At 35.5% G+C, this 27,769-nt stretch overlaps 1 protein-coding gene across 1 annotated transcript; it reads left to right on the forward strand.

Moving 5' to 3' along the window:
• The first annotated feature begins 2,425 nt into the window (after nucleotides 1-2,425).
• On the forward strand, nucleotides 2,426-26,750 carry LOC131164128 (novel plant SNARE 11). Its single transcript, XM_058121104.1, has 10 exons — nucleotides 2,426-3,121; nucleotides 3,381-3,473; nucleotides 5,395-5,488; nucleotides 5,598-5,635; nucleotides 7,068-7,156; nucleotides 7,868-7,947; nucleotides 8,205-8,261; nucleotides 8,449-8,541; nucleotides 8,629-8,703; nucleotides 26,245-26,750. The coding sequence occupies exons 1-10, from the start codon at nucleotides 3,045-3,047 to the stop codon at nucleotides 26,332-26,334; spliced, it is 786 nt and encodes a 261-aa protein (XP_057977087.1). The 5' UTR covers nucleotides 2,426-3,044; the 3' UTR covers nucleotides 26,335-26,750.
• The last annotated feature ends 1,019 nt before the right edge of the window (nucleotides 26,751-27,769 follow it).

A 27,769-nucleotide genomic window follows, 5' to 3' on the forward strand; every position in this document is an offset into this window, starting at 1 on the left:
GAAAGTCAACAATTTGACCATGCTTTGGACAACCGAACACATTTTGACCTTATCTCCCTTGGGTGCCCGAACCCTCTAACAAGGTTGCCTCACCAACTTAGGCTGCTGAAGAGTTCAGTTCAAAAACTAGCCCGAGCGACCGAACCTCTGAGTTCGAGCTACTAACCCACTGACCAGACACCTGAATTTACGAACAAATGCTACTAACTTTTGTTTGGGCTATCGTATCATGACTTGGGTTGCTGAACTATTTTAAAGTATTATTGAAAATAAGTCTGTTCGGGCGCCCGAGCCTTGGATCAGCCACCCAAACCTTCTCGGGTTAAATTTATTTTACCCGAGGTAAACATGGGTTAATTTGGGTTAATATTTCCTAAAACATTTTAGAATTTTTCTAATAATACCTTGAAGGTCCCAAACGATTATATTTTTGACATTGTCTATAAATATGAGTTTATTTGTATGGATTAGCAATAATTAGTAAAAATCATTAGTACAAAATTCTCTCTTTTTCAAAAACTCATATTGCCTAAATACTCTCAAATATTTATTCCCTTGATACATCATGATATTGTGAGAGTTTATTAAATGTGCTTGTAATTACTAGATATTACTAATTTTCCCACTATTCTTGTTTGATTATGTGATTCATTTTTGGGAGTTTAGTTAAGTTTATCCCACAGATTTCAATATTATAAATCTTGTGTTGAAATAAACTAACAAGTTTAGGGATATTTGCATTGTTATTACAAGATTCCCGTTTTTGCACAACAAAATCAAAGTTAAGGGATCTTTGCTTTGTTATTACAAGATTCCCTTAACTTTGATTTTGTTGTGCAAAAACATTTTGTACAAGTTATAATATTTTTTCAAACTACTATTGTGCTCATTACATTGAAGAAAAATATTTTGAGTTAGTTTGAATATTTGATTAAGTATCTTTGAAACTCTAATTGAATATTGAGATTTAATATAACTTGTTTCAAAGACATAACTTGTTTAGAACACTCTTGAACATTCTGGTGATAATATTTTGTTGAGTGTTGTTTGCACAAATATACACATCATTGAATTTACATTTCCTATATTGTTGATGTGCATTTTATTGATTGCCATTGGTACAAATATGCTTGTATTAGAAGCACTTTTCATTGTGCGAAAAAGCTTTATTTGATTGTATTCTAGGCGTGGGCCTAAAGAGGGAAACTAGCAATGTTGAATAGTCCCGGATTGACTTAAATCCGGTTAGGAAAATTAGGTGCGCCATTCTAGTAAGGCGTGTTGGTTGAGGTCAGTCTCGTTAATTGACCTGGTTGTAATCGGTGTCGCTTACCTGTTAAGTGAGTTTTAGTGGAATTTTTGGGCTTGCGTGCTAGAGGTGGGGACGTAGGCACAGTTGGCCGAGCTCCGATAACATATCATGTGTGTTCTTTATATTTTCGCAAATTTATTTTCCGTACTTTTATTTTCAGCACATGTACGTTGTATGCTTGATTCATTATATGTAGTACATGTGTTGATTGAATTTTTAATTAAATTGTAATGCCCCAACTTGAGTCTGTCAGGGAGTACTGCGTCTCTTTTCCTCCACTTGGACCAGACAAGAGGGGGGCGGGCCTTATCGGACTAATGACTGGCTCCACAGATCAACACATGTCATTTTCAATGTATTTTGTCCTCACTCACACACTTCTTGAGAAAACTTCCAAGGAGGTCACCCATTCCAATATTGCTCCAAGCCAAGCACGCTTAACCGTAAAGTTCTTATGGGAAAGTTAAAAAAAAAAAAGGTACACCTTGTTGATATGGGTAGTAACATTTAATCTTTTTAAGTCTTTCATTTATGGGGTATCACATAAATAAAAAGACCCTAAGTTTGTGTAATGTTGCTGTTAAATTGGTCGACTTAGGGATAAATTTTTTAAATATCCAATTCATCCCCATATTGAGAATACACCAAAGCTAACGAAAAGTATGACAAAACTTGTATAAAAATTATACACATTATATTGAATTTGAATAAATGTAACATAAAATTGAATTGAAATTAATCATAATCTACTTAAATCAAAATCTAAAGTCTGAAATTCATGTTTTGAAACATGACATAGATTTTGTTTAAAAAAAAATAAAATTAAAAGTCTCCATAAATATAAAAAATTAAAACATAAAATAAATGCTTTGCTATAATCAGCCTCTCCTCCAATTTAAAAAAACAAAAATAAATAATTAAAATGATTGGAAGCAGCCTACCATATTGTATTTTTAAAATCTATTGACGGATTACCCTATAAGAATCAATTTAAATCAGAACTCAGAAAGATAAGCTAGTCGCTGGTACACGTGTCACTTTCTTATTGGGCGATTTAAACGCCGGAAACATCGCTGTTTATTTTTTAAACCTCTCTCTTCCCGAGCCAAAACCCCTCGAACCAAACGAAACGCCCCGGAGGGCCGAACCCCACAAACCCAAAACCAAAACAAAAACACAAAAACACAAAAACAAAAAAACCAAAAACAACAAAAGCAGAAACGAAAAACAAAAACGGAATATTGTTTTGAAAAATTACGCTAAGCTCTTGGCCTCTAGTTCGCGTTTGTATATATAGCAACACAAATTTTAAGTCCATAGATCGAGACGACCACCTTATAAACCCTATATTTTGCATCCTGTTTCGATCGGATTATCGCGGGAAGCCTGCATTGCGCTGATCCGATCGGAATTCGAAAGCTTTGATCTTGTTGGTTTCGTTTGAATTCAGCGCGGACTCGGGCTTCAGATTTTCGAGCTCGACGAATCCGTGTTTTTGTCTGTTGCATTGTGCGGATCTGATCGGGCATTTTAACGGCTGTGTCTCTTCGTTTCCGTTCTGAATCTGCCAATGGTGGATGTTTCGCTGGCTGGGGATCCTTAAGGCGTTCACATTTGGTGATTTTGAGGATCTGCATTCTGCGCCGTTCTTGGTGTAATTTAGTGCATTAATGTGTTTGATATACTGAGAATTGGAGACGGGGAGTAGTCATATTCGAGTTGAGGTTGTGAGATGGATTCTTTATCAGCGATCAGCGAGGAGCTGGCGGAGATAGATGGACAAATCAGCGATATATTTCGAGCTTTATCGTAATATTTTATGCGCTCTTTGTTTAAGATTTTTCATTGCTCTTTTTTGTTAGGAAAGATTTGAAAATCATAACTGCATCGCCTGTTTTTGGTGATTGTTGAGATTTGGGCTGAATGTGTTATATTGCTTCAAATCACCAGATGTGAAAGCTACCGTTCAGTTTGTGTAGCGGAAGCATTTTCAGCTTAATTGGACTAAACACATTTGATCGTCTACAGTTTGCACATAGTAGAATAATACAATTTGCTTTGCTTACAGAAATGGGTTTCAGAAGTTGGAGAAGATTAAGGACTCGAATAGGCAGAGCAGGCAGTTGGAAGAGCTTACTGAGAAGATGCGAGAGTGCAAGAGGTGTCTGACCTTTGACTCTTCTATGCCTTTCTACTAATATTCATAGAACATTATTGCAGCTTGCTTATTAAAACAGTGAATTTCTGCGCCGAAAAGTATGATCAATGTTGAATTGACTGATTCTGCTGGAAAGCAGCATATTTTATTAATTGCAGACAATGTCTGCGGGCAGCTGATTTGTTTGCTAGAATTTGGCTCAATGACAAAGATGAGCAAACTGTCTGTCCGAAGAGTTCTTGGGCAACTATTTGTAAAATTTTTACTTGTTTCAGCAGCCATTGTTGCAGGTTTCTTGTTTTAGTGAACTGATACAAGGGATCAGAGTGTAAAGTGGCTTGGTTTGTTATAGATAATGCATGTTAATTGTTATGGTAGATTTTTTTTAGTTGTTTAAATCTTATGAGATTGCCACAACTTATTACATGTGATAATTATACAAGTGGTTTAGTAGACTCAACTTAGGCTAAAATAAAAATTAGGATTCCAAGCCATTTTCTTAACCAAATGACGTTGCCTTCATTTTGTTTTAAATCATTATGCATTGAATTGTGCTGATTGTATGAAGCAATTTTGTAGTGGAGGTGGTTATCTTTAGTGTTTTATGCAGGGCAAAGCTCCAGTTGTAGTTTGGATTGAAAATTGACCAGGTTTGCACTCAATTGGCTGAAATGTGCATGGTTTGACCCACTAAGTTCAAGGGAGCAAGCACAGTAACTATGACATTCTTTTTGGGTTTGATATGACATTCTTTTTGGGTTTGCATCTGACGATGGCAACTATGGTGGTCTGGATGTCTAAATAGGTGTATTGAGGAGGATAATCAATTTTGTTGCTTAAAGATTCTAACAATTTTAGCCTGATTCATTAAACACGTTGATTATAGTTCATATCAATTTATTTTATATGACAGACTGATATTGTGTATTCTCCACAAACCTTGTAGACTACCTTATGTTTGTTCACATCTAGGAATCATGTTGGGAACCAAGCCTCAGCCTCCCTTCTGGAGGTCCAGCGTTCTACCCCATGGGGATCTGAGGGGAGGTGAATAAGGGGATTATTTGGTTGCCCCTGTGGAGGCATTGCACACAGCCACCTATACCAAAAAAAGAATCATGTTAGGAATATGGATTTCCTGAATTGTTAAAAAATTGGGTGTGTGATAAAATTTCTTTGAATTCAAGTTCGGTATTGGAATGTATTTTTCGTTTTGAGTACTTTATGTCCCCATCTTCATTCAGGGAATATTCCCATTATCTGTGACTAATATGAGAAGTTCTAATGAAGCTAGAGGCTGATAAGTTATTACTTATTATGCTTGGGTCGCCTATCCCTTTTTCTTATCATCATATAGTTAGCAAAGCTTTGTGTTTTATACTGTTTTTTGTTGATTATAACACCCAAACCTGGTTTTCTCCACACCAATCGCGTGCTATTTGAAGTCAAAAAGTAGCTAATAAATATTAATAATCTATTCTATGCATCTTATCAAAACTATTATCTTTATTTCTGTTTGTTGCATATATATCTTTTCATAGAAAAAGAGACATTAATAGAGAAGGTAGGAAAGGCCTATGGTTTGCAGTGGATTTTCATTGAAAAGAAAAAATTATGTTTGACAGCTTATCGATCCTGTACTATAAATTACTCACTCATAGTTAAGCAATAGAATGATAGTAAAAACATATCTTTAAGATATTCTGCTTTGTTATGTTATTTTGGTAAGCAACTATAGTTTGGTGTTATTTCTTCTTTTAGGCAAAATAGTACTTATTTTAGTTGATGCTAAATAGATGCAACTGTATGAAGCTTGCTTTTGACATAAATGTCTTGTATGTTGATGTTTTTTTTTCCTCTTTAAACTATTTTTTTCTTCTTTTCATCATTAAAAAGAATTCCTTTATTGTTTTTTTTTCCCCAGGCTTATTAAAGAGTTTGACAGAGAAGTGAAGGACTTGGAGAGGAGAAATGATCCAGATACAAACAGAATGCTTGGTGAGAAAAAACAGTCAATGGTGGGTCTTGACTCTTCAATTTGTGTTCTGTAATCTTAATAGTTTTCTGTTCATCATCTATACATCACACTCGAATTATTCTGAATGATGTTGCCATATTTTTGTGCAGATCAAAGAGTTAAATTCGTATGTTGCTCTAAAAAAGCAGTAAGTCAATGACTGTTTGAAGTAAACATTCTTCCATCCATGATGCTTGTTTTCATACACCTGAGTCATTTCATACTCTCCAATACTGCATAATCTTAACATTATGTGTTTCAGTGTAATTTTGTGGCTTTGGATTCTAATATTTCCACCTAGAATCTCTTTACCAGTCCATTGATAACGTGAAATCAAAAGGGCATTTTGATCAACAGAAATTATTTGTGTATGGATGAGGAAGAACCTGTCATCAGTTTTCTTATGTAGCTTCTTAAGCACATCTGTGGGAGTTGGTTTATGTTGTGTTTTGCATGAAATGGATGCAGTCAAGATCATTGTTTGATGAGTTGAATGCTTCAGGAGGACATAATAGGGGCAGGAGTGGAAACTTTGGAACATAATTCATTCCTCATGCATGTCTATGGAATTTTGGATTCTTGGGTGAACTCTTTAGTTGACAAACTTAAGAGGAATGATCGAGACACTATTTGTAGATTGGAAAAAAAATTTTCAGTGCCTCAAAGCATTTACAATTTGTAGATAGTATGATTCTTTGAGCCTATTGTATTTTTACAGCCTTCTTGTTACCTTCTGTATGCCACACAAGTATATGTGCCACACCTCCTTGGCACTTTTAATTGCACACTTACAAAAAAAATTCTGAAATTGACTTCATGTATTTCTGTTTCAAGCATAATTTTTCCCGAAAAAAAGATTGACAAATTTAGAGTAAAAACAAATGGCTGGTGAAAATCTCTATTTTTTTTTGTTTTTTTCTAAATTATAGTAAATATATGTTTCCATTTATTCCATAACAATTCTTAACAAGTTAAAATAGTAATGAGTGATTGGTAGAAATATGTGGATGCCTTCCATCAAAAGAAAATCCTTTTAAAATAAAGTGTGATATTTGATTGGTTTGCATTATTATATAAATATATGTATATATATATATATATATATTTAAAAGTTCAAACCAAAAATTGGTATTGAGATTTTTGGATCCTAGAAGAACTACTCTGCGTGTGTGTGTATATGTGTGTATATATTGGAATTATGGAAGTCTTTGTAATTTCTGTATCCTTAATTGCTCTGTTTCAAAATTTTAATTGTAGAATTCAAGTGATTTTTTTTCTCCGAATTTTTGAAATGCTGTTTGTTCATTTTTATATTTTCTCAAATTGCATGAAATACCTCAATGTTAAATTACAACTAAATTATATATGGCTTTGCCTAGTTGATAAAATAATTTATGTATGTTGCCTTTGTCCAAAAAACTCTCTTTCCTTTGCCCCGTCATTTGCTTTTTTCTTTCCCAACTTGCTTCTAAGTTGAGAACTGATATTTTTATTTTAAATGTTATTGTACTAAGTTTATGCTGAGGTTCATTATATCTACTATTCGACTTGTCTTTATCTTGTTCTTGATGATGATACAGATATGCAACCAATCTTGAAAACAAGCGAGTTGATCTCTTTGATGGGCCTGCAGAAGGGTTTGGGGAAGAAAATGTCTTGCTTGCTTCATGTAAGAAGATGGGTTTAGTTGACTGCACTTTTTATTGGAGGTTAAATATGTTATTAATGGGACTTATAGATACAGTGATGCGACATGGACATTTCATTCTTATTTTGTGTGTGCATGCATGTTATCTGTTATACTGTTTTTATTAAATAAGTTTCAAATTTTCTGCACATGCTTCGTTCATGTGAAATTTTGAGATTTTTGTGCCACATCATTGCTAATTAGGGTCGTGAGAAGGGAGTTTTTATTTGTCGGTGAAAAGTTAGAACAGACAAGAAGGTATGAAGGATTGGAAGAGTCGAGAGCATTTCCATAAATGAGCAGAAAAATTAGAGGAGGTTTGTTCACATGAAATGTGTGTGTTTCCATGTCCCCTGGGGGTGGTGCGAGGGATTTGTAGTTGTGTAGTAATGCTTTGTTTTCCACACTGCATGTGCATTGAGAATATGAGATGGAGATGAATAAGGAGGTGAATCATGTATCTTGGAAAACTTTCCAGCAGAGAGATACGCCCCATATTCCATGCAATAGCTTGTATCTTCAAAACAATGAAGTTTGGAAAGTTTGAACTAAGTAGCATAAATGTGACTAATTTCTGAGACACTGCCATGATAAACCATTGTATTTTCCGTTATTCATTTGGTGTATCTTTGGTGTGTTAGCTGTAAACTCACTTAAGAGAAGTTTCTGAGCCAGGGGCTACTTATTTTGCAGCTATGACAAATCAACAGCTGATGGATAGAGGAAACCAGATGATGGGTGAAACCGATCAAGCCATTGAGAGGTCAAAAAAGGTTGGTTTGCTCTATAGAAAATGGAGGAAGATTTGACAAAATTTCTTTAGATTTTGCTTTGGGTACCCCCTTCTTCCCCCAGAATCAAAGTGAGAAAGGTGAACTTTGAAGAAGATTGGTTTAGTTCAAAACCCTCTTTCTACTCCTTCACCTGAAACCATCAAAATGAAGGTTTACCTGTTTAAAGTCTGAGCACTAACTTTTACTGCTTGCAAAAAAGGAGAAGATAATTTATGTACCACCCTGTTTTTGAATAGGTTGTTCAAGACACCATTGATGTTGGAACTGATACGGCAGCAGCTCTCAAGGCGCAGGTTTGTGCTTTGAAATCTTTTTGATAAAAATAAAAGTGTGTATGTGTAATTTTAAGACTTAAGGGAAACAAAAATCTATCATCTGACTTAGCTACATGGGAACTCGTCTCTCTTTTCTTCTTTTTTATTTGTCTATTCTTTTTCAATTGTAATGAAAACACTAATTTTTTGTTCTTACAATGTTCAGTCAGAACAAATGAGTAGGATTGTGAATGAGCTGGATTCTATCCATTTCTCAATCAAGAAAGCTTCTCAAATGGTCAAGGAAATTGGTAGGCAGGTCAATCTCTGGAATATCCATTCTCCCTTGTTGCTTTGTACTGAATCTCTCTTTATTTTGTGTTACTTACTTGAGTTCTTTTACTAGGTTGCAACTGATAAGTGCATTATGGCGTTGCTTTTCATTATTGTCATCGGTGTCATAGTCATTATTATTGTGAAGGTTAGTACCTTATTAAAATTTAATTGCAATGATTTTCTAATATCAGAAATACTGTTTTTTTTGCTATATGTATTTACCAATTGGATTTTATTCCTTGTTCTATCTTTTTGCTTGCTATTATATATGGTTCTGGTTGGGTCCTTCATAAATGGGTTGTGTTTGGTTAATGTTCTAGTTTTTGTGCAAAATTACTAGGTTTTGTTAATTGCAATGACATTTCTAAGATCATAAATCTCGTTTTTTGCTATGTGTGTTTACCAATTTGATTTTATTCCTTATTGTATCTTTTTTGCTTGCTATTTATATATGGTTCTGGTTGGGTCTTTTATAAATGGGTAGTGTTTGGTTAGCCTTCTAGTTTTAATGAAAAATTTACTAGGTTTGCCTATAAATACTAATTTTATTCAACTGGTATTTTAAATGTCAGATTTTGTCTAACATTTTTGCATCAAGTCATAATGTGTATTTGTAGTAATAATTTAATAAATAGCAAGTGTTGGACATGTTTAACTGCTATGCATATGATGTTTCTCGTGTCAAGGGGATGAACCCAATTTATTCTGTTTGGCTTTTGGGAAAAATTGAAACTGAAATCTTATAAAATAATTTTTAATATGTTAACCAATACCAACTGAAAAAAAACTGATATGAAATTGAAATTTTTAAAAAATTATCTTATATTTGGCTATTCACCTTGTGGTTAGATCAATTACTTGAGTTGGTTTTTAAGATTCTTAACCTAAACATTGCCAAGCCACTGTAGCGCACAATTTTGTTCCATGTGCTAAAAGTGGCTAGGTTAAGCACTTTCCTAGCCACTTTTAGGTTTGGACCTCCTGTGGTTTATGAAAATGAACTTTTGAAAAGAAACTGATGAAAAGTAGCTCATTTAGATTGGTAAAAATTGTTTTTTCTCCCAGTATTAGGAACAGAGAGCTGATCTTGACCCTTGCATGTTTGGTAATGCAAGATTTTAGGTGGCCAAAAATGTTGACACAACTGAAAATGAAACTTTTGAGGAAATGTAATTATAGTGTGGATAATTTTGTAATATTTGGAAAAAAAAGCCTAAGGATAATCATGGAATAGAATAACCTCTTGGAAAAAGCTAGCTTTTAGCTTTTACGAACTTCAAATCCCAATCATGTCTTATCTTAACACTGGATATAATAATAATCATAGCCTATTCAATTCAATTCTATTTTATCTCCAGTCCTGTAAAACCCTTAGCTTATCCTAAAAGCCTGAAATAAAACCTGAGAATTTCGTTTTTGGGCTTTCAGTTGCAAATTTTGGTTCTCTGTGAGGTGTGAGCCCAAAATGCAAGCTTAGAATCCATGTGGGTATCCCATTTGAGCTTGTACGGAGTGCGGAAGGTTGGGGCTTATTTGTGGATACTCCTTTTGGCCCTCTCAACTCTCTAGGTTGATCCCTCTACCTCTTTTGCAACCTTGATGCTCACATTGGAATAATGACACATCCTTTCACCAACTCAATTTGATATTCAACTGTTCCAAGCTGTCTCTTGTCCAAGCTAACATGGAAAGAAAGACTTCTCTAAATTTATTAGAAGTTTTTTAAGATATAAAAAAAATGTATTAAGAAGAATGTACAAATAGGATGAGATTCCTCAATTAAAAAAAAAAGAAAAAGAAAAATTAAAATACAAGAAGAAACCCAAGATCAAGTCAAAATAGCTGGCCAAACCTGTTGAATGTCAGGAAAAGTTTGTGGCCAAAACCCCCAGGGAAATTCTCACAAGGACGCTAAAAATACAATCCTATCCCGAAGCACTTAAAAATAAAAAAAATTGACGATCTCATGTGGGTCATTTCTGTTTAGGTAAATAGCAACAAATATAGAACAACACCACAGAAATCCTAAGGCTTTTATGTCTTCCAAAAAATAAATTTATTAGAAGTGAAAAATAAAAAAATAGAAAATTATTGAGAGTGTGTACACATGTACATGTGCTATATATAAGTAGAAATAGTGTGAATCATTTTGGGGCAAAAAATGCTCATATCTATTAGAAGTGAGACAAAAACATTCTTAAGAATAGTTAAATTTAACTAAACTTTGATAAAATTCTAATTTCATTCATATAAAGTGTAAACTTGACTTTTAAAAGATAAATATTAATGATAAAAGCTTAGAAATACTTTATAGATAACAAAAGTTAAATTTATTTGGAATTAGAAGAAACTCACCTATTGATCTTACCTATAAAAGAATAGTAGATATAGAGATATAATATAATGAATCACAATTTTTTACATAAAATTTAACTACTGATACATAAGAAGTTGTGCATCAAAATTATTAAATTCTACTCCCATGGGACCTTTCCTGCCATGTTAGTATATAAATTAATAATGCTTCAGTATTCTATAAATCTTAAGACACCTTCTGCAAATGTAATACAACGAGTTACTATTGTTCTTATATAGATTTTAAAATTTATATACAAAAATTATATTTCATCTCTCCTATACAACAAATGTTCAAATCTACTCTTTCACAAGAAACACACATGCATCTTATTAAAATTGAATGACTACAAATTCTCTCTCTCTCTCTCTCTCTCTATGTGTGTGAGTGTGTGTGTGTATGTTTTGTTTCCTTTATAAAATAATAATAGTTTTAACATTTCCAAAATACCGTATATGTCTATCACCTGTGTCTATGCATACAATTCAAAACACTAAATGTACCTATTCCAATACCTTAATATATTTATACATTTTATCTAACCTTTACAATGTCGATAAGAATTCACTTGTATGATATATTTGTCCCTATGCAATTTATATCTTTTTTTCCTTTTAAAATATATTATTTTTAAGAATAGTATGATCTTTAATCAAATATATTATAAATATCAAACAAAAATATAATTAGAGAAATTTATTTAAATTAAAATAATTCAAATTAACTCTAGATAACTTATTGTGTTTATAAAGAAAAGCTAAATTTTTTCTATAAGGACATTGTGGCTATGTCATTGTTGTATGATTAAATATTGACACTGTTTGGATACTTTTCCAACATGTATTTGACTTCATTAACGTGTCCAAAATTTTGAAACATGTTTCTAATGTTTGATTCTTCGATCACTTTTCGGAGCCAATCATTGCAACACTCGGTTTTTAACATTGTAGACATGTGTACTATAGACTATATTGTTTTTTTTTTTTTTAATAAAATATGATAATTTCAAAAGAAAAAAACACGACAACTTTGAGTTTTTTTTTTTAATGACAAAATATGATTATAGGTCCAATGGCATATGTTTGTAGATGATATTATTCTAATTGATGAAAGTAGGAGTGGAGTCGAATATGAGTTAGAACTATGGAGCAAAACTTTAGATTCTAGAGGCTTTAGAATAAATAGAAATAAGACATAATATATGAAATGTAGCTTCAGACACATAGGGGGGAATAGTGGAGATAATAGTAAAATTGTTAATCAAGAAATTAATAGCATTGGTAGACTTTGATACCTGGATCTATCATACAGGCAGTGGAAGAGATAGAAGAGGATGTAATGCATAGAGTTAAAGCAGGTTAGGTAAAATAAAGGAGTGCTTCAATTGTGCCGTGTGATCGTAGAATACTGATAAAATTAAAAGGATAGTTTTATAGGATGACTATAAGACCAGCCATGCTATATGGATCAAAATGCTATGAAACAATATACCCAAAAAGTAAAAGTTGCAGACATGTGAATGCTAGGGTGGATGAGTGATATAACTTCAAAGGACAAAGTAAGGAACAAACATATTCATAATAAGGTAGGTGCAGAAATAGTAGAAGATAAGATAAGAGAGGGGCGATAGTTGGTTTGAGCATTTGAAACGTAGGCCAAGCAGTGCTCTAGTGAGGAGGAGTTAGTTATTAATAGGTAGTAGAAGGGATGGAGGTAAACCTAAAATAACTTGGAATGAGGTAGTGAGAAAGGATCTAATAGCTCTTGAGCTAGCTGAGGAAAATGCCTTTGATTATGTGAATTGGCGGAAAAGGATTCATGTAGCCAATCGCATATAGTAGGACTTGAGGCTTCTTTTGTTGTAGAACAAAATATGATTACTTATTAACATTATCGAATAATTCATACATTGAGAATTTTTACAAAATTAATGCTCAAAGAAGATGGGTTTTTGGTTTTTGCATATATTAGATTTTTTATGTGGTGTCTTATAAATATTAAATTTAATAGTTATGAATGTCATGTCGTATATTTTAAGATTTATTTTTTTCTTGTAAACATGTATTGTTTTGTTTTGTAACAGTATTTTCTATGTCTATGTCCATGCTTATATTTTTTAGTTACAAAAAACTTAATTTCTTATAAGTAACTTTAAATTCATAATTCAATTTAAAAACATAATTATGATAACGTAATATAAAATTATTTTAAAAAACAATATTACAAAATTAGACATACTACTCTAGATTAATCACTTGCAATCATGTGCAATGCATGTGACACGTTTACTAGTGTGTGTTTGTGTATTTGGTTTTTCAGTTCAGTCACTGAAATTAAATCAAAGAATAAAAATGTTTGAAAAAATTTTGACCTAACTAAAAAGATAAGGATTTGTTTGATATCATTTCTATTTTCTGTAACTCCCTTTTTCGTTTCTGCGTAGTGAAGAAACATACTATGAAAATGCGTTTTTTTTCCTAATAGAAAAAGAAGAATATCATTAATAGATTAAGAATGTACAGCCAGGAGAACAAGACATCTCCTTAGCAAATTCTGGAAAAATCCAGATAAAAAAACATAGGAAAAAAATGGGAAAACTAAAAAGTGCAAATAAAACCAGTGCAAACTAACAATCCAACACATAACACCCCCTTAACTCCCTTGCCCAACACACCAAACAGAAGTCAAATGATGTATCTTTTCCCAAACCAGCAGATGCGATGACTTCTTTCCTGAAAAAATACTTGCATTAAGCTCCATCCTTAACCTCCAAAATACTGCAAAGAAAGCACATTTCCAGTGCTGCCCTTTCCTTTTTCCTGCCAAAATCAACAAAAGAAACTGCCAATAAGTCCTTCCCTGCCTCTAAAAGACCAAATAACTTATTTCATACCCTCCAAGCATAATTACAATGTATAAAAAGATGGGATGCTGATTCTGAAATATTAAAACAAAGAACATATATGTTTGGACATAGAGCCTTCAAAAGTCTGCTGACCTGCAACAAGTTTATTATAAAAATGTGTTAGTTTATATTACTAGTTTTCTGCTTTTGTTGGCTTTAGTTGTTTGCCAAAAAAAAAATAAAAAATGAAGAAAACCTAATTTGTGGCTTTCAATTGTTTTGAGTCTTTTGACAACTTGTCAGAAAATTTTAATATCCTAATTTAACTTTTTTTTGGATTAAATCATTCATTTTATACATAATTTTTAAAAATGCCCATAAATTTATTAAAAAAATAAAAAAATAAAAAAATAATGACATTTACACAATATTTTTACTAAAAAGAAATGGAGTATGCACTAGATACACTGAGGTTAGTAAGGATATGTCTGATAGAGTAATGAAAGGGGGGAATCTAGATATTTTCCAATCACAATAGGCGTACATCAAGGTTCTGCTTTGAGTCAATATCTTTTTACTTTAGTGATTGATGAACTCACTAGGAATATCCAAAACGAGATCCATTGTTGGAGTATGTGACTCATATTGAGTGGAATACATGCACGGGGAAAGCATGGTGAAGCAATAACAAGGAAGCGGGGCTGTAGGAAGAAACCGTCGACAGTTTGGTCGACGATTTGGTCAACGGTTTAATTGTCGATGGTTTGCCTGAAACTATTGACAGTTTCAATCTGCATCTTTCATTCTCAGCATTAAACCGTTGACGGTTTGCTGAAACCGTCGACGGTCTTGTTCGGTGCTAATTACGGATTTTGAATCGTGAAGATCAGTAGATTGGGGATTTCGGAGGATTTTCCTCCGATGATTGCTATAGGGGTACTTTAGGAACTTTCTAAGTCTTTTGTATGCGTAGGGTTAGCATATAAACAATATTGGAACCCATGTTTGATAAGATAGTGAAAAATCAACCGTTTGCTCCCGTGGACGTAGGCACATTGCTGAACTACGTAATCTCTTGTGTCATTGATTATTTGCTTTCCTTTATTATCTGTGTGATTGATTGTTTTCGTATTATTCATCATTGATTGCTGCATTGCACGATTCGATTCAATTTGTGTTTTCGTTGCGCATTGGTAATATTTGCCCAACAAATTGGTATCAGAGCTATTGGTTGCAATGGCTAGGGTTTCTTTTGCGAAGTTTGACATTGTCAAGTTCGATGGATCGAGAAATTTCAAACTTTGGCAGAGGAGGGTTAAGGACTTGTTGGTGCAGTAAGGTATGGTGAATGCATTATACGGGAGGCAACTGGAAGACATGGACAACATGATTTGGAAGGAATTGGAAGCGAAGACTGCGGTGACTATCAGTGTTTGTCTGGCCGATGATATGATGTATCATGTCATGGATAAGGAATCACCGGCTGCAGTTTCGCTGAAACTGGGGAGCCGATATATGTCCAAGTCATTGATGAACCAGTTGTATCTTAAGCAAAACCTGTATGGGCTTAAGATGGTAGAGGGTTCGGATCTAAATTAACACATCAATGTATTCAATTAGATCATAAGTGATCTCAAGCGGGTTAATGTGAAGTTCGAGGACAAAGACAAGGTGTTGATGTTGCTGAATTCCCTACGTACGTCTCCTACGTATGAGAATCTGGTTATGACTCTGACATGGGGAAAAGAAACTCTAGAGCTGGAGGATATCACGAGTGCCTTGTTGGATTTTCATCAGAGGAAGAAAGCCAACGATGATAATTCTCAAGGTGAAGGGCTTATGGTGAAAGGTAATCAGGATCGTGGGAGAAGCAAGTTCTGGGGTGGACTGACTAACAATAAGGCTCCGTCCAATTTCAGGAAGAGGAAGGATGTACGGTGTTTTAAGTGCGTAAAAAAGGGGCACATAAAATCAGATCGTCGAGAGAGGAAGAAGGGGAATGCAGAAAATAAAGAAAACTCGGCGAATGTAGTGGAAGAAGGAGACTCAGGGAGCGGTGATGGTGATATGCTTTCGGTCTCATTTGATTCAGATAGTGTCTCTTATTCTTGGATCTTAGATTTGGCATGCTCTTATCACATGATGCCCAACAAAGATTGGTTCACCACTTACAAATTAGTAAATTTTGGTTCTGTTTTGATGGGGAATGATGCTTCATGCAAAATTGTCGGAATGGGGAACATTAGAATCAAAATGTATGATGATGTGGTGAGGACGTTATGCGATGTTAGGCATATACCAGAGTTAAGAATTTGATTTCATTGGGCACTTTAGATTGTAACGAGTTTTGTTACAAGTCTGAAAGTGGGGTAATGAAGAGGTGAGTAAGGGAGTTCTAACCATGATGAAGGGGCAAAAAGTACCAAGGAATATTTATACACTCCTAGGCACCACTGTTGTAGGTGGAGTTGTAGTTGCAGAGACTGAGTCGGATAGTACTATCTTGTGGCATATGCGGTTAGGGCATATGGGTGAGCGTGGAATGATGGAGATTTCGTAAGAGAAATCTTTTGAATGTGGTCAACTCATGCAAGCTGGATTTTTGCAGGTATTGTGTGCTTGGGAAACTGAGTAAGGTACAATTCATGGCAGTCATGCACAAGACGGAGGGAATCCTTGATTACATTTATTCAAACGTTTGGGGACTGGTGAGAGTAGCATCACGATGGGGGCATATATATTTCGTGAGTTTCATTGATGATTTCTCATGAAAGGTCTGGGTGTACTTCATGCAGAACAAGTTAGAGACATTTGCCAAGTTTAAATTGTGGAAACCTGAGGTGGAAAACCAGACTGGGAGAAAGATTAAATGCCTTAGGATAGAGAATGGAACCGAGTACCACTAATTCGAGGTTCATGGAGTTGTGTGAGCAGCATGACATTAGAAGACATTTCATAGTACGCAAGACACCGCAACAAAATGGTGTGGTGGAAAGGATGAACAGAACCATATTTGAAAGGGCTTGGTGTCTCAGGTTGAATGCAAGGCTCGGGAAGAACTTCTGGGTAGAGACAGTAAATATGGTGTGTTTCCTGATTAACAGATCACCAGGGGCAGCACTAGATGGGAAAGTTGCAGAGGAGGTGTGGACAGGCATCAAGGTAGACTACTTCGGTTTGAGAGTATTTGGGTGTCCAGCCTATGTGCACGTTCCTAGTGAGGAGAGATCAAAGTTTGAGACAAAATCTAGATGGTGCATCTTTCTGGGTTATTAGAAAGGGGTGAAAGGGTTCAAGCTGCGGGATCCAAAGGCAAACAAAGTGGCGATCAGTAGAGATGTGATTTTCGATGAGAAAGTCATGTTGTAGTGTACATAGGAAGAAGAGGAGAAATAGGTGCCAAAAAACTACAGCAGCAATGAGCATGCAGTGCAAGTGGAGTTAGAGACTCAAGGTACAAATGGCGTTGTTCAGAACCCAGGTAGTTCTAGCTCAGGAAACTAGCAACAACGCAGTATACCTGTAGACGGACCCAAACGCACTATCAGACCACCTCTTAGGTACATATTTGATGATTTGGTGTCTTATGCACTCATCACTAGTTGCGGGGATCCTACTACCTTTTAAGAGGCGGTGCACAGCCAGGAGAAAAGTAGATGGATGGGCGCTATGATGGAGGGGATGGAGTCATTGCATAAGAATCAGGCGTGGGAGTTGGTGGAGCTTCACAAGGGGAAGAGGGCGATAGGATGCGAGTGGGTGTATAGGAAGAAAGAAGCGATTTCATAGAAAGAAAGAGAGAAGTTTAAGGCCCGGTTAGTAGCAAAGGGTTACTCATAGAGGAAAGGGGTTGCTTATGATGACATCTTCTCCATTGTGGTCAGACACACTTCCATTGGGATAGTGTTGGGATTGGTGGAGCATTACGACATGCATTTGGAGCAGATGGACGTAAAGACAACTTTTCTTCATGGTGATTTGGAGGAGCTGATTTACATGGTACAGCCAAAAGAGTTTAGTCAACGTGGATAGGAGCACTTGGTTTGTAAACTGAACAAATCACTTTACGGGCTGAAGCAGTCTCCGAGGCAGTGGTACAAATGGTTTGACTCCTACATGATCCGTATTGGCTACAGGAGGTGTGAGTATGATTGCTGTGTCTATGTGAGGAGTCTTGAGGACGGTTTACTCATATTTCTGTTGCTTTATGTTGATGACATGCTGATTGCTGTAGGGAATATGATTGAGGTAAATCAGTTGAAGACTCTATTGAGTAAAGAGTTTGACATGAAAGACTTGGGTGCGGCCAAGAAGATCCTTGGGATGGAGATTTGTAGGGACAGAGCTGTAGGTAGATTGTGGTTATTTTAATGCAGCTATGTGGAGAAGGTTTTGGAGAGGTTTAGCATGGTTAATGCTAAACCGGTGAGTACACCGTTAGCGAATCATTTTAGGCTGTCTACCACCTAGTGCCCAAAGACGGATGATGACATTCGTGACATGTCGAAGGTCCCCTATACCAGTGCAGTGGGGGTGTCTAATGTATGCTATGATATGTACTAGACCGGACTTGGTACAAGCTGTCAGTACGGTGAGCAATTTTTTTTTTTAATCCGGGTCGACAGCATTGGGATGCTGTCAAGTGGATTCTAAGATACTTGAGGGGTACAACGGGCTATGACATTATGTTCAGTAGATAATAGGGTGATCCTTCAGTGGTAAGTTATGTGGATGTAGACTATGAAGGAGACTTGGATGACAGGAGGTCTACCACAGGGTACGTATTCACCCTTGTGGGAGGGCCTATTGTTGGAGGTCCATGGTGCAGTCACTTATTGCTTTATCTACTACTGAATCGGAATACATGACATTGGCTAAGGTTGCCAAGGAAGCATTGCTGCTTACAGGATTGGTCAAGGAGCTAGGTATCCAGTAAGGTGGAGTTCTGCTGTAGTGTGACAGTTAAAGTGCCATCTATATGACGAAGAACCAGGTGTATGATGCGAGGACAAAACACATAGATGTACGGTTTCACAGGATTAGGGAGCTGGTTGCTTCTGGTGAACTAATACTTGAGAAAGTTCACATGTTTGAGCATGCAGCAGATATGTTGATAAAGCCTGTTATAACGGACAAGTTCCAGCATTGCTTGGACTTGATTAACGTCTCCAGGTGTTAGATGGGATGCATCCCAATCTACTATCCTAGGTGGAGCTATGGGCTATGCTTTCGTATTTCTCCTAAGGGGTTAATATTCGCCAAGGTGGAGTTTGTTGGAGTATATGACTCATATTGAGTGGAATACATGCACGGGAAAAGCATGTTAAAGCAAGAACAAGTGATGTAGGATGGGTAAGGGTGACCTAGCCCTACTGATTCAACCCTTACAAGCAAGCATACACTCTCAAACACTTTAAATTAAGAACTCAGTTATCCAAACATAAACACAATAAATCATGCTATATTTCACATGTTTAAGGATTTTGAAAAGGTGTATGATGCTGTTCAGAGATAAGTCCCAAGAGTTATTTCACAAAGGAATCAAGTTAAATGCGGAAAAGATGCCATTTCAATGTCTCAAGAATAAAGTTCTATTGTTAGCAAGCAATATTCTCACAATTGATTTTAAACTAGCAAGTAATAATATTGCAATCAATGGATTCAAATGCTATTTAAGTTTTAGAATTCAGAATTTCAGGCAAAAGGTTTATCAAATATGAAAGTGCAGAATTTGAAACTAAGGTTTAGTAATAGCAGGGGCTGTAAGAAATAACAGGCGTTCAAACAGAAATTGAAGTTACCACAAGAATCTATGGATGCTTGGCGTTGTTCAACACAAGTCTTGGATCACGCCAGAAAATTCCTTGGAACAAGCTTTGAAACACCGAGCCGAACGCAGCAATGTAATGGAGGGGAAGTGGCTGTGTGGGGGGGTATTTTGGTGTGGCCGTGTGGATGCGTTGGAGGATAGTTAGAACTTGTTTGAAGTTCTTCGTGCACACTTTGAAATATGGATATGTATGCAGCAAATGAAATGATGGATTGGTGGCCTTGGGGTGTAACTTGGTGATGGCCGTGTGGGTGATGGAGGGAAGTCGTGGAGGTGGGATAGGGATGGAGTCGCTGGATAGAATAATGGTCTCTCACCACCTGAGCTCCGAGGAGAATGACGTAGCCTCTCACTACACAATCACAAGGATTGGACAAAGCTTAACAAACTTCGACAAAGGAATTTCCTTTCAATATCAATACTTTTCTCTCTACCTAGTTCTTACAATGATGGTGTATATATATAGCTAGCATGGGGGGGCAAAGATTTAATAAGCTTAGCTAGCATGGGGGGACAAAAACATTAAACAGCTAACAATTCCCACACAAGCATGGGGGACACAAATAATAAAGACACCAACTTTCTAGACACATTAATTACTCTTACAAGTTACTAACAAAATAAATGCTCCAAATTTCTAGACACAATAAAATACTAAGCACAAGTTACTAACACTCCAACTCACTAGACATACTCACACAATTTCCTAACACGCATGCAAGCAAGTTGTCTTGCACGTTTACAAAGTAAATACAAACAAAAGTCAAGGGAGGCCCAATTCGTGTGGGGACCAATGGAACTGTGTGGGGCCCACAAGATCGAGTGGGGCCCACATGGGTCTTGAACTCGGACTTGCTTTGACATCTCTACTTGGGCCTTTCTCACACTGAAAGTCTTCAAAACAAGTCTTCAAATAATCCATTCAAAATCTATAAACAATTATGAACCGATGTGGACATCAGGAGCTCGTCCATGTGTCATTATGTCGACAAAGGAAATGTTGACATCAGGGGGTCGTCCACATGTTAGCATATCAGCAAAGGAAATGTGGATATCGGGAGGCCGTCCATGTGTCACAACATCTAAAAATGACATAGGTAGGGCATGCTGATCTTCATTAACAAGGAAGTTGGGCTGCAGGAAGAAATCATCGATAGTTTGGTTGACGGTTTGGTCTCGGGAGATAAGGGAAACCATCGACGGTTTTAATCTGCATATTTTATTCTCAGCATTAAACCATCGATGGTTTGCTGAAACCGTCGACGGTCTTGTTCGGCGCTGATTATGGATTTTGATTCGTAAAGATCAGCAGATTGGAGATTTCGGAGGATTTTCCTCCGGGGATTGCTACAGGGATGCTTTAGGAACTTTCTAAGCCTTCTGTATGCATAGGGTTAGCATGTAAACAATATCGTAACCTTTGTTTGATAAGATAGTGAAAAATCAACCATTTGCTCTTGTGGACGTAGGCATATTGCCGAACAACGAAATCTCTTGTGTCATTGATTATTTGCTTTCCTTTATTATCTGTGTGATTGATTGTTTCCATATTATTCATCATTGATTGCTGCATTGCACGATCCGATTCGATTTGTGTTTCTGCTGCGCATTGGTAATCTTTGCATAAGACATGGTGTATATTGTTTACATATGATATTGTCTTAATTGATGAACATAGGAATGGAGTGGAATCTAAGTTAGAATTTCGGAGAACTGTTTTAGATTGTAAAGGTTTTAGGATAAGTAGGAATAAGACAAGATATATGAAATGTAATTTTAGTAATGTAAGGATGAGTATTGGAGGTCATGGGTTCTAGGCGTGGAAACAGGCTCTTGCAAAAATGTAAGGTAAGGCTGCATACTATAGACCTATTGTAGTCCGCCCTTCGCTGGACCCTGCATATGCGTGTGCATTTGCCTGCCCTTTTTTTATTTTTTATTTTTTATTTTTTATTTTTATAGTACGAGTATTGGAGAGAAGACTAGACTTGATAATCAAGAAATTGATAAATCTAATAGATTTCAATACCTTGGATCTTTCATGCAAGTAGAATGGGGAAATTAAAGATGATGTAATATATAGAGTTAAAGCAAGTTAGGTAAAATGAAGGAGTGCGAGTTTAGCCTCTGCAAAAATTTAAGGTTTGGTTGCGTACTATAGACCCATTGTGATCTGCCCCTTCCTCGGACCCTGCATACGCAGGAGCTTGTGCGCCGAGTTGCCCTTTGTTTTTTTAAGGATGAGTATTGGAGAGAAGACTAGACTTGATAATCAAGAAATTAATAAATCTAATAGATTTCAATATCTTGGATCTATCATGTAAGCAGAAAAGGGGAAATTGAAGATGATGTAATATATAGAGTTAAAACAAGTTGGCTAAAATGAAGGAGTGCATCAGGCGTGTTGTGTGATCATAGAATACCCTTAAAATTAAAGGAAAGTTCTATAAGACAGTTATAAGGCCAGCTATGCTTGATGGTTTAGAATATTGGGCAACTAAGAAAAACGACGTAAATAAAGTAAAAGTTGCCGCATGCAGATGTTAAGGTGGATGAGTAGTATAACATTAAATTAAAAGATAAATTAAGGAATGAACATATACATAATAAACTACACATAGCACCGGTTGAAGACAAGTTAATGGAAGGTGGCTTTTATAACAAAATTCACTTAACAAACCAAATCAACCTAACAAACCAAATGTTGATTTTCCAAATCCTGGTTACTTTTTTAGTTTAGGATTGGTTTCCAAATGTGTAAACCGAATTAATTTAGTTGTTGGATCAGTTTTTCTGAAGACTGAAATGAATGTACCGAATTACAGCTCCTTGTGGTGTTAGTGCAATGACGTGGGGGCAATGCTTTCTTTGCTGCAGCTCATCTCTGGGCTTTATGTGGTCCTAGATGAGGCCTGTATAATACAAACATGTACGATCTTTTGAGATGGCTGGAAGTTTGGCCAGTGATCTAAAATTTCGGGAATGTGAACTTAAATATTTAAAATTTTGAATTAAAATAACAAAATTTGCTTAATAAACCAAACTAAACCGACAATCCTAATGCTAAGTTTTCCAACTTCTGGCAGTTTTTAGTTTAGGATTTTTTTTTTTTAGCGAAATGTGCAAACCAAATTAGTTTTGCTCAGCATCCATTTGTCTAAGCTGACTCTTTTGTATCGAATTAAACCCTACTTGTATGTGATGTAATGGGTACTTGGGGACAATGCCTTCTTGTTCTAGTGAATAGTAGGAAGATTGAACTAGAACACATGCAGTTAAGTTATTATTAATTTTTTTTTGGGATAGAACAGTCACTTTTATTTCTGGCGAAAAATCTAAAAATAATGTTATTTTATATTAGGAATTCTGCTACTTTTTATTTTTTTTAAAAATAATTTCAACAGGTGTTCAGTGATTGTTTTGTCCTTCCTGTCTTCTAAATCTTTGGTATAGGTTCAAATCCTATTGGATGCAATTTATTTCCATATTTTATAGATGTCTATGTCAACTGTCAAGAAAGATATTTTGAATGATTTGAATCAGAGATGTTTATATTTATTCTATTTGCTTCTATTTGTTTATTTATTATTTATAAAGGATTGATTAAAGAATTCTAATTTTCTATTTTAATTTTTTTATTACAAATCAAATATAATTTGATAATATAGTTTTATAACATTTGGATGCCCGGGGAGGTGGAGGAGGAGGGTGAGATGTAGAAGAAGAGAAGGGAATAGGATCTCTGCTCTCTTGTTCAAAAAATGATTACTACAAATGACAGTTGCACACCTTACACAACCTCTTAATACATAGTTACCACTTCAACTAGCTCCAATTATAACAAAATACAATATAGTCAACTATACAACTTATTAGACTTAGGAAGTAACTATACTGCTCTGTAGTGATTGAATTTGGGTCAAATTGCAAAACTGTTTTTTAATCAAGGGCTTGCTTTAGGTAAATCAGGTGCTGTTTGCAATGTCTATAAGTCTCTCTTTCAGTGAATCAAACAGTTTATACCTTTGTAGAGAAAGTTATACCCATTTCTGCAAATCTGGTTTTAGTTGTCTGCATAAAATGAAAATGTGCAGTTATTCATCCTGGAAGATATAGCTTGTGGAAAATTTTGAGTCACTAGCAAGCATATTTTCCTCCTCATGTGACAAAGACCTTTTCCATGAGTTGTCTTACAGCTCTCCATGAAATTTGGACAAATTTCAAACAATGAAAGTTCCATGTGTTTGTTGTAAGAAACAGTTGGAAATTCCTTTTTTTTCAATATACTAGCACAGCATGACCTTAATTGAATGTCTTCACTTGGCTATAAAAATCAGCAGCTGCTTTATATAGGCTTCCTTTAAATTTCTCTCATTTCACGAATTCATGTTTTTCTCTTGTTTTTTTGGTTTTCCTGCTTTGAGGGCTTCTTGTCCTCCTAGGTTGTAGCTCTCTCTTGTTCCTTTGTTAATATATTTCTTTTGTTAAAAAATAAATAAATTTGAGCCTTCAACAACTACATTGTCTTTCCTCCTGCTTTGCTGAATCAGCAAAAATAAATTAAAATAAAAAAGTGCAAAAAGGTGGTGTATTGGCTCAGACTTCTAGTGTTTTATATACATCCCACAACAAACTGATAGGTATGAAGTCATTGATCTCATCATCCCCTCCCGTCTTAGGAATGAAGGCAATGAATGTTGCGTTGGATTCTCAAAGGCAGCACGGTCTCAAAAGTTCTGTGATTACCTTCTAGGGTCCCTGCAATCCAAAAGGAAGCAACCAGGCCTGTAGCTTTTTCACTATTAAGATATCAATGGCATTCACTGTTTCATATTCTGCTGATGGTTCTTCCAGGCCTTCCCTCTCTTCCTACAACTTGCCAACTACAATCTCACCTGGCCCCAGTCATGTGTACTGATCTGCTTATAAAAATTTGCAGTGCCACTCCTAATGTCTGCTTCCTCCCAAAAATCCTCTCCCTCAATAGAAATTTTAATGATGTTAATTCTTGTACGAGAGTTGGCCACCTTTCTGTGAAGAAGGGTGTTCTGTTCCAATCACCCTCTTTCAGCTAAAGAGGTTGAGAATTTTGCCTCTAGCAGATCTCTTCAGATATTGTAAGTCTACCTCTCATTTTAGTTCCTATCTCTTCTATTTTCTCTTCTTCAGAAATGATCCTACATAGGTATGATTCCCTTCAATTACAAGATCCCTGCCATTCCTTTCCTTGATTGACAAATCCCGTCACTGTGCAGAAGGTTACGTCAATTTTCTTATTGTTGGACCAGGTGCAATGGCCTTCCAATGGTAATAAACTATTCTACTCAGGCCCTTCAATAAATTTCAGAGAATTCTTCCAGAGCTTGAGAAATTCTGGTAAATGCTTTAATTGCCTCCATGATATCACATTGAAGCCCCATCCCCACCCCCTTCTGCTCCTCAAGCTTCTTAATTCATCCCATAATATTCTCCTTTATCATCGAGAGATCCACAAATGCATGATAATCCTCACAAAATTGTTGTCCAGATTTTTGAATCTACAAGAGATTGAGTGGTTCCCAGCCTCTGAATCCTCCATTAGCAGAACCTTGAAGACAAACACTGTAGTTTTCTATCTCCAACATTGCCTTCACAATTCTTCTTTATCTTAAACATTCCATCTCTAGACGATCCAAGAAATAATCAATAGGTCAATAATCAATCTTGTGAAATTGTCAACATTCCTTTCCCTTCTCCATCTTCTTTCTTCTCCTTCTTCACATAATTGATGAGGAGCAGAGCCTTTTTGACTCTCTATCCTCCTTATTCCCAAGTTTGTTCTTTTCTCCTCCTGGAAAGCTGCTGATCTCCATCTTTCTTTCAATTTCTGATGACAATCTCATAGCTCTCTTCTCAAAACCATCAACTGACACTCCCAGGAAATGACCAAGTCCCTTGGCCCTTCTCAATACCTACCTGGAAGCCTTTCGCTGTTCTGAACCTTGCCCTTGGTTGATTGCTTATAAAAATTGCCTCCGCCCTCAAGTGTTTTTTCCTAATCTCCCCAAGTTAGCACTATGGCTAGGGGAACGAGTGATGACATTTTTCTCAAAAAAAAAAATGGTGGCAGAGTGATGCATCTCGAGTGGTGCATTTGGGAGAGAAAGGGGATTGAAACCTCTCAATTTTTTAAAATAGCGGTTACTTCTCAATTTCTTATTATTTTTTGTACTTTTCTTCTCTTTCTCTAATAAATTTCCTTGATTATCCAAAAAAAAAAGAAAAGAAGCACTCAGTGTCCATTCGAATATTGTTAAATTACAAAATCTGAATCATTGAATAGATGGACCACATGCTGAATGGTTTTGGTTTTTAACTGAAAACGCGTTCACAAGAAACGCATTTGCAAACCACCTTTGATGAAGAATGCGCCAATAGGAAAAATATAATGTTCAAGAATTTGGTTTGGTGGATATATATTTTGCAATCTTTGACTCAGATCATTTTAACATCTTTGGAAATGCACATGGTTCCTTTTCCTTTACTGCATTAGATTTCACCATCAAGACTCTTTACTCTTTTTAAAAATATAATCCTTGGAACAGCTTGCTATGTTATGTTGTTTGTCTATTTGTCTCTGTGTTATTAATTTACTTATCATTTTTTGGACATGTAGCTTGTGAACCCAAATAACAAGGACATTCGAGATATTCCGGGATTAGCACCACCAGCACAAAATCGAAAGTTGCTTTGGAATCCTAATTGAAATGTTCTCGAAGTGGACCTTGTGTTGTTGAAAATTGATGTGCAATTTGACTAGGTGGAATATTTGCCTTGGGCTCGTGATGCTGTTGGTGGTGCTCACTGCAATGCAACCCAATGTGGTTGAAATGAGTACATTTGCCGAAGTCATCCATATCGTTGGCCAATTTTTCTGTGGGCTTGGTGAGATGCTTCACTGTATGATACCTATCTCGATTTAAATACATGTACTTCTGTATTTATTCATACTCCCACCTTGTATAATCACTGTATGATACTTGTCTCGATTGCTTGGTTGGCTTATTTTTTTAGTCAAATTATTTGGGTTTATGTTTAATTTAATTGTAAGACTTGATGGGCTAATAGACCATTGTACTTTGCTTTTATATTTCAGTTTATTATCCTTTCTGTTTTCTAAAATGGAATTGAGATTCCGAGTCTACCAGAGCAGTCGATACTCTGCTCTGCTGAAGAGTGGAGGGAGGCCAAATGATGATTCTCTTTTTATTGCATTACTATTGATTTCCTTTCTCACATTTTCCCCCATTCTTCACTGCCTATTTATGGAAAAATGAAACCACCATGATATGGATAGGCCTGTTAAGGCATGCATTTCAAATAAAAAGGAAAAATTACAAATACCCAAATGTGGTTGGACCAAAAAATTCTGAGGTACCTTATGGTTTCATAATAGTTCATAATTAATAAACTCTCACGCGCTTTCTAAAAATTTGTAAAATGGTATTGAAAAGATCAAACTATCTACGAGAAAATTAGTTAAATTAAAATATTTGTTATTTGGAGGGTATTATTATTCACAACATGAGCTCGTATCGTGAATAGGTAGATTGAACATTGATTTGATGTTGGCGAGGAGGGAGTACGCCTTGAACCTTCCATGAATATTAGTCAAATTAATTAATATCCTAATATGATTGATTGTTTGGGTAATTTGGCTTTTTAGCACGCTTTGTCAATAAAAATGAATGAGATTATGATTTAATATAATTTTGAAAGCACAAGGGAGTTCAATGGTTGTAATGAAAGCAAAAGGTGTCTTCTTACTTTTGAGTCAAACCACATAGGAAGTTTGCGTACGTCAACTCGCTAGGTGGGATCGACTATAATAACAACAAATCAACATAGAGAGTTTGCCTAATTTTCTCGAATAAAAAAAGAATTTGAAAGAAGTTTGGTGTATTCAGAGGGGATCAGTAGGGTTTGGTTAAATTTAAAAATATAAAGTAAGAAAGAAAATAAAAAGCATATTAAATCAATAAATAAAATTTTAATTTTTGGCATCATTAACGCTTAATTTTTCTTTATTTTTTAATTATATTAGAACAAGTTCTTATTTTTAGTATTATTTGATATGAAGAGACGATATAGTGGAAAATAAATTTCCTCCCTATTACCCTTTCCATTTCTTTCCCACATGA

The sequence above is a fragment of the Malania oleifera genome, chromosome 9, assembly GCF_029873635.1.
Source record: "Malania oleifera isolate guangnan ecotype guangnan chromosome 9, ASM2987363v1, whole genome shotgun sequence".
NCBI classification, from domain to species: Eukaryota; Viridiplantae; Streptophyta; class Magnoliopsida; order Santalales; family Ximeniaceae; genus Malania; species Malania oleifera.

Excerpts from the sequence above, each read along its gene's own strand:
- LOC131164128 (XM_058121104.1), top strand. The coding sequence starts at position 3,045 with ATGGATTCTTTATCAGCGATCAGCGAGGAGCTGGCGGAGATAGATGGA. Across the intron at positions 3,122-3,380 it reads GATATATTTCGAGCTTTATC|AAATGGGTTTCAGAAGTTGG; the intron begins GTAATATTTTAT and ends CTTTGCTTACAG. Across the intron at positions 8,704-26,244 it reads TAGTCATTATTATTGTGAAG|CTTGTGAACCCAAATAACAA; the intron begins GTTAGTACCTTA and ends TTGGACATGTAG.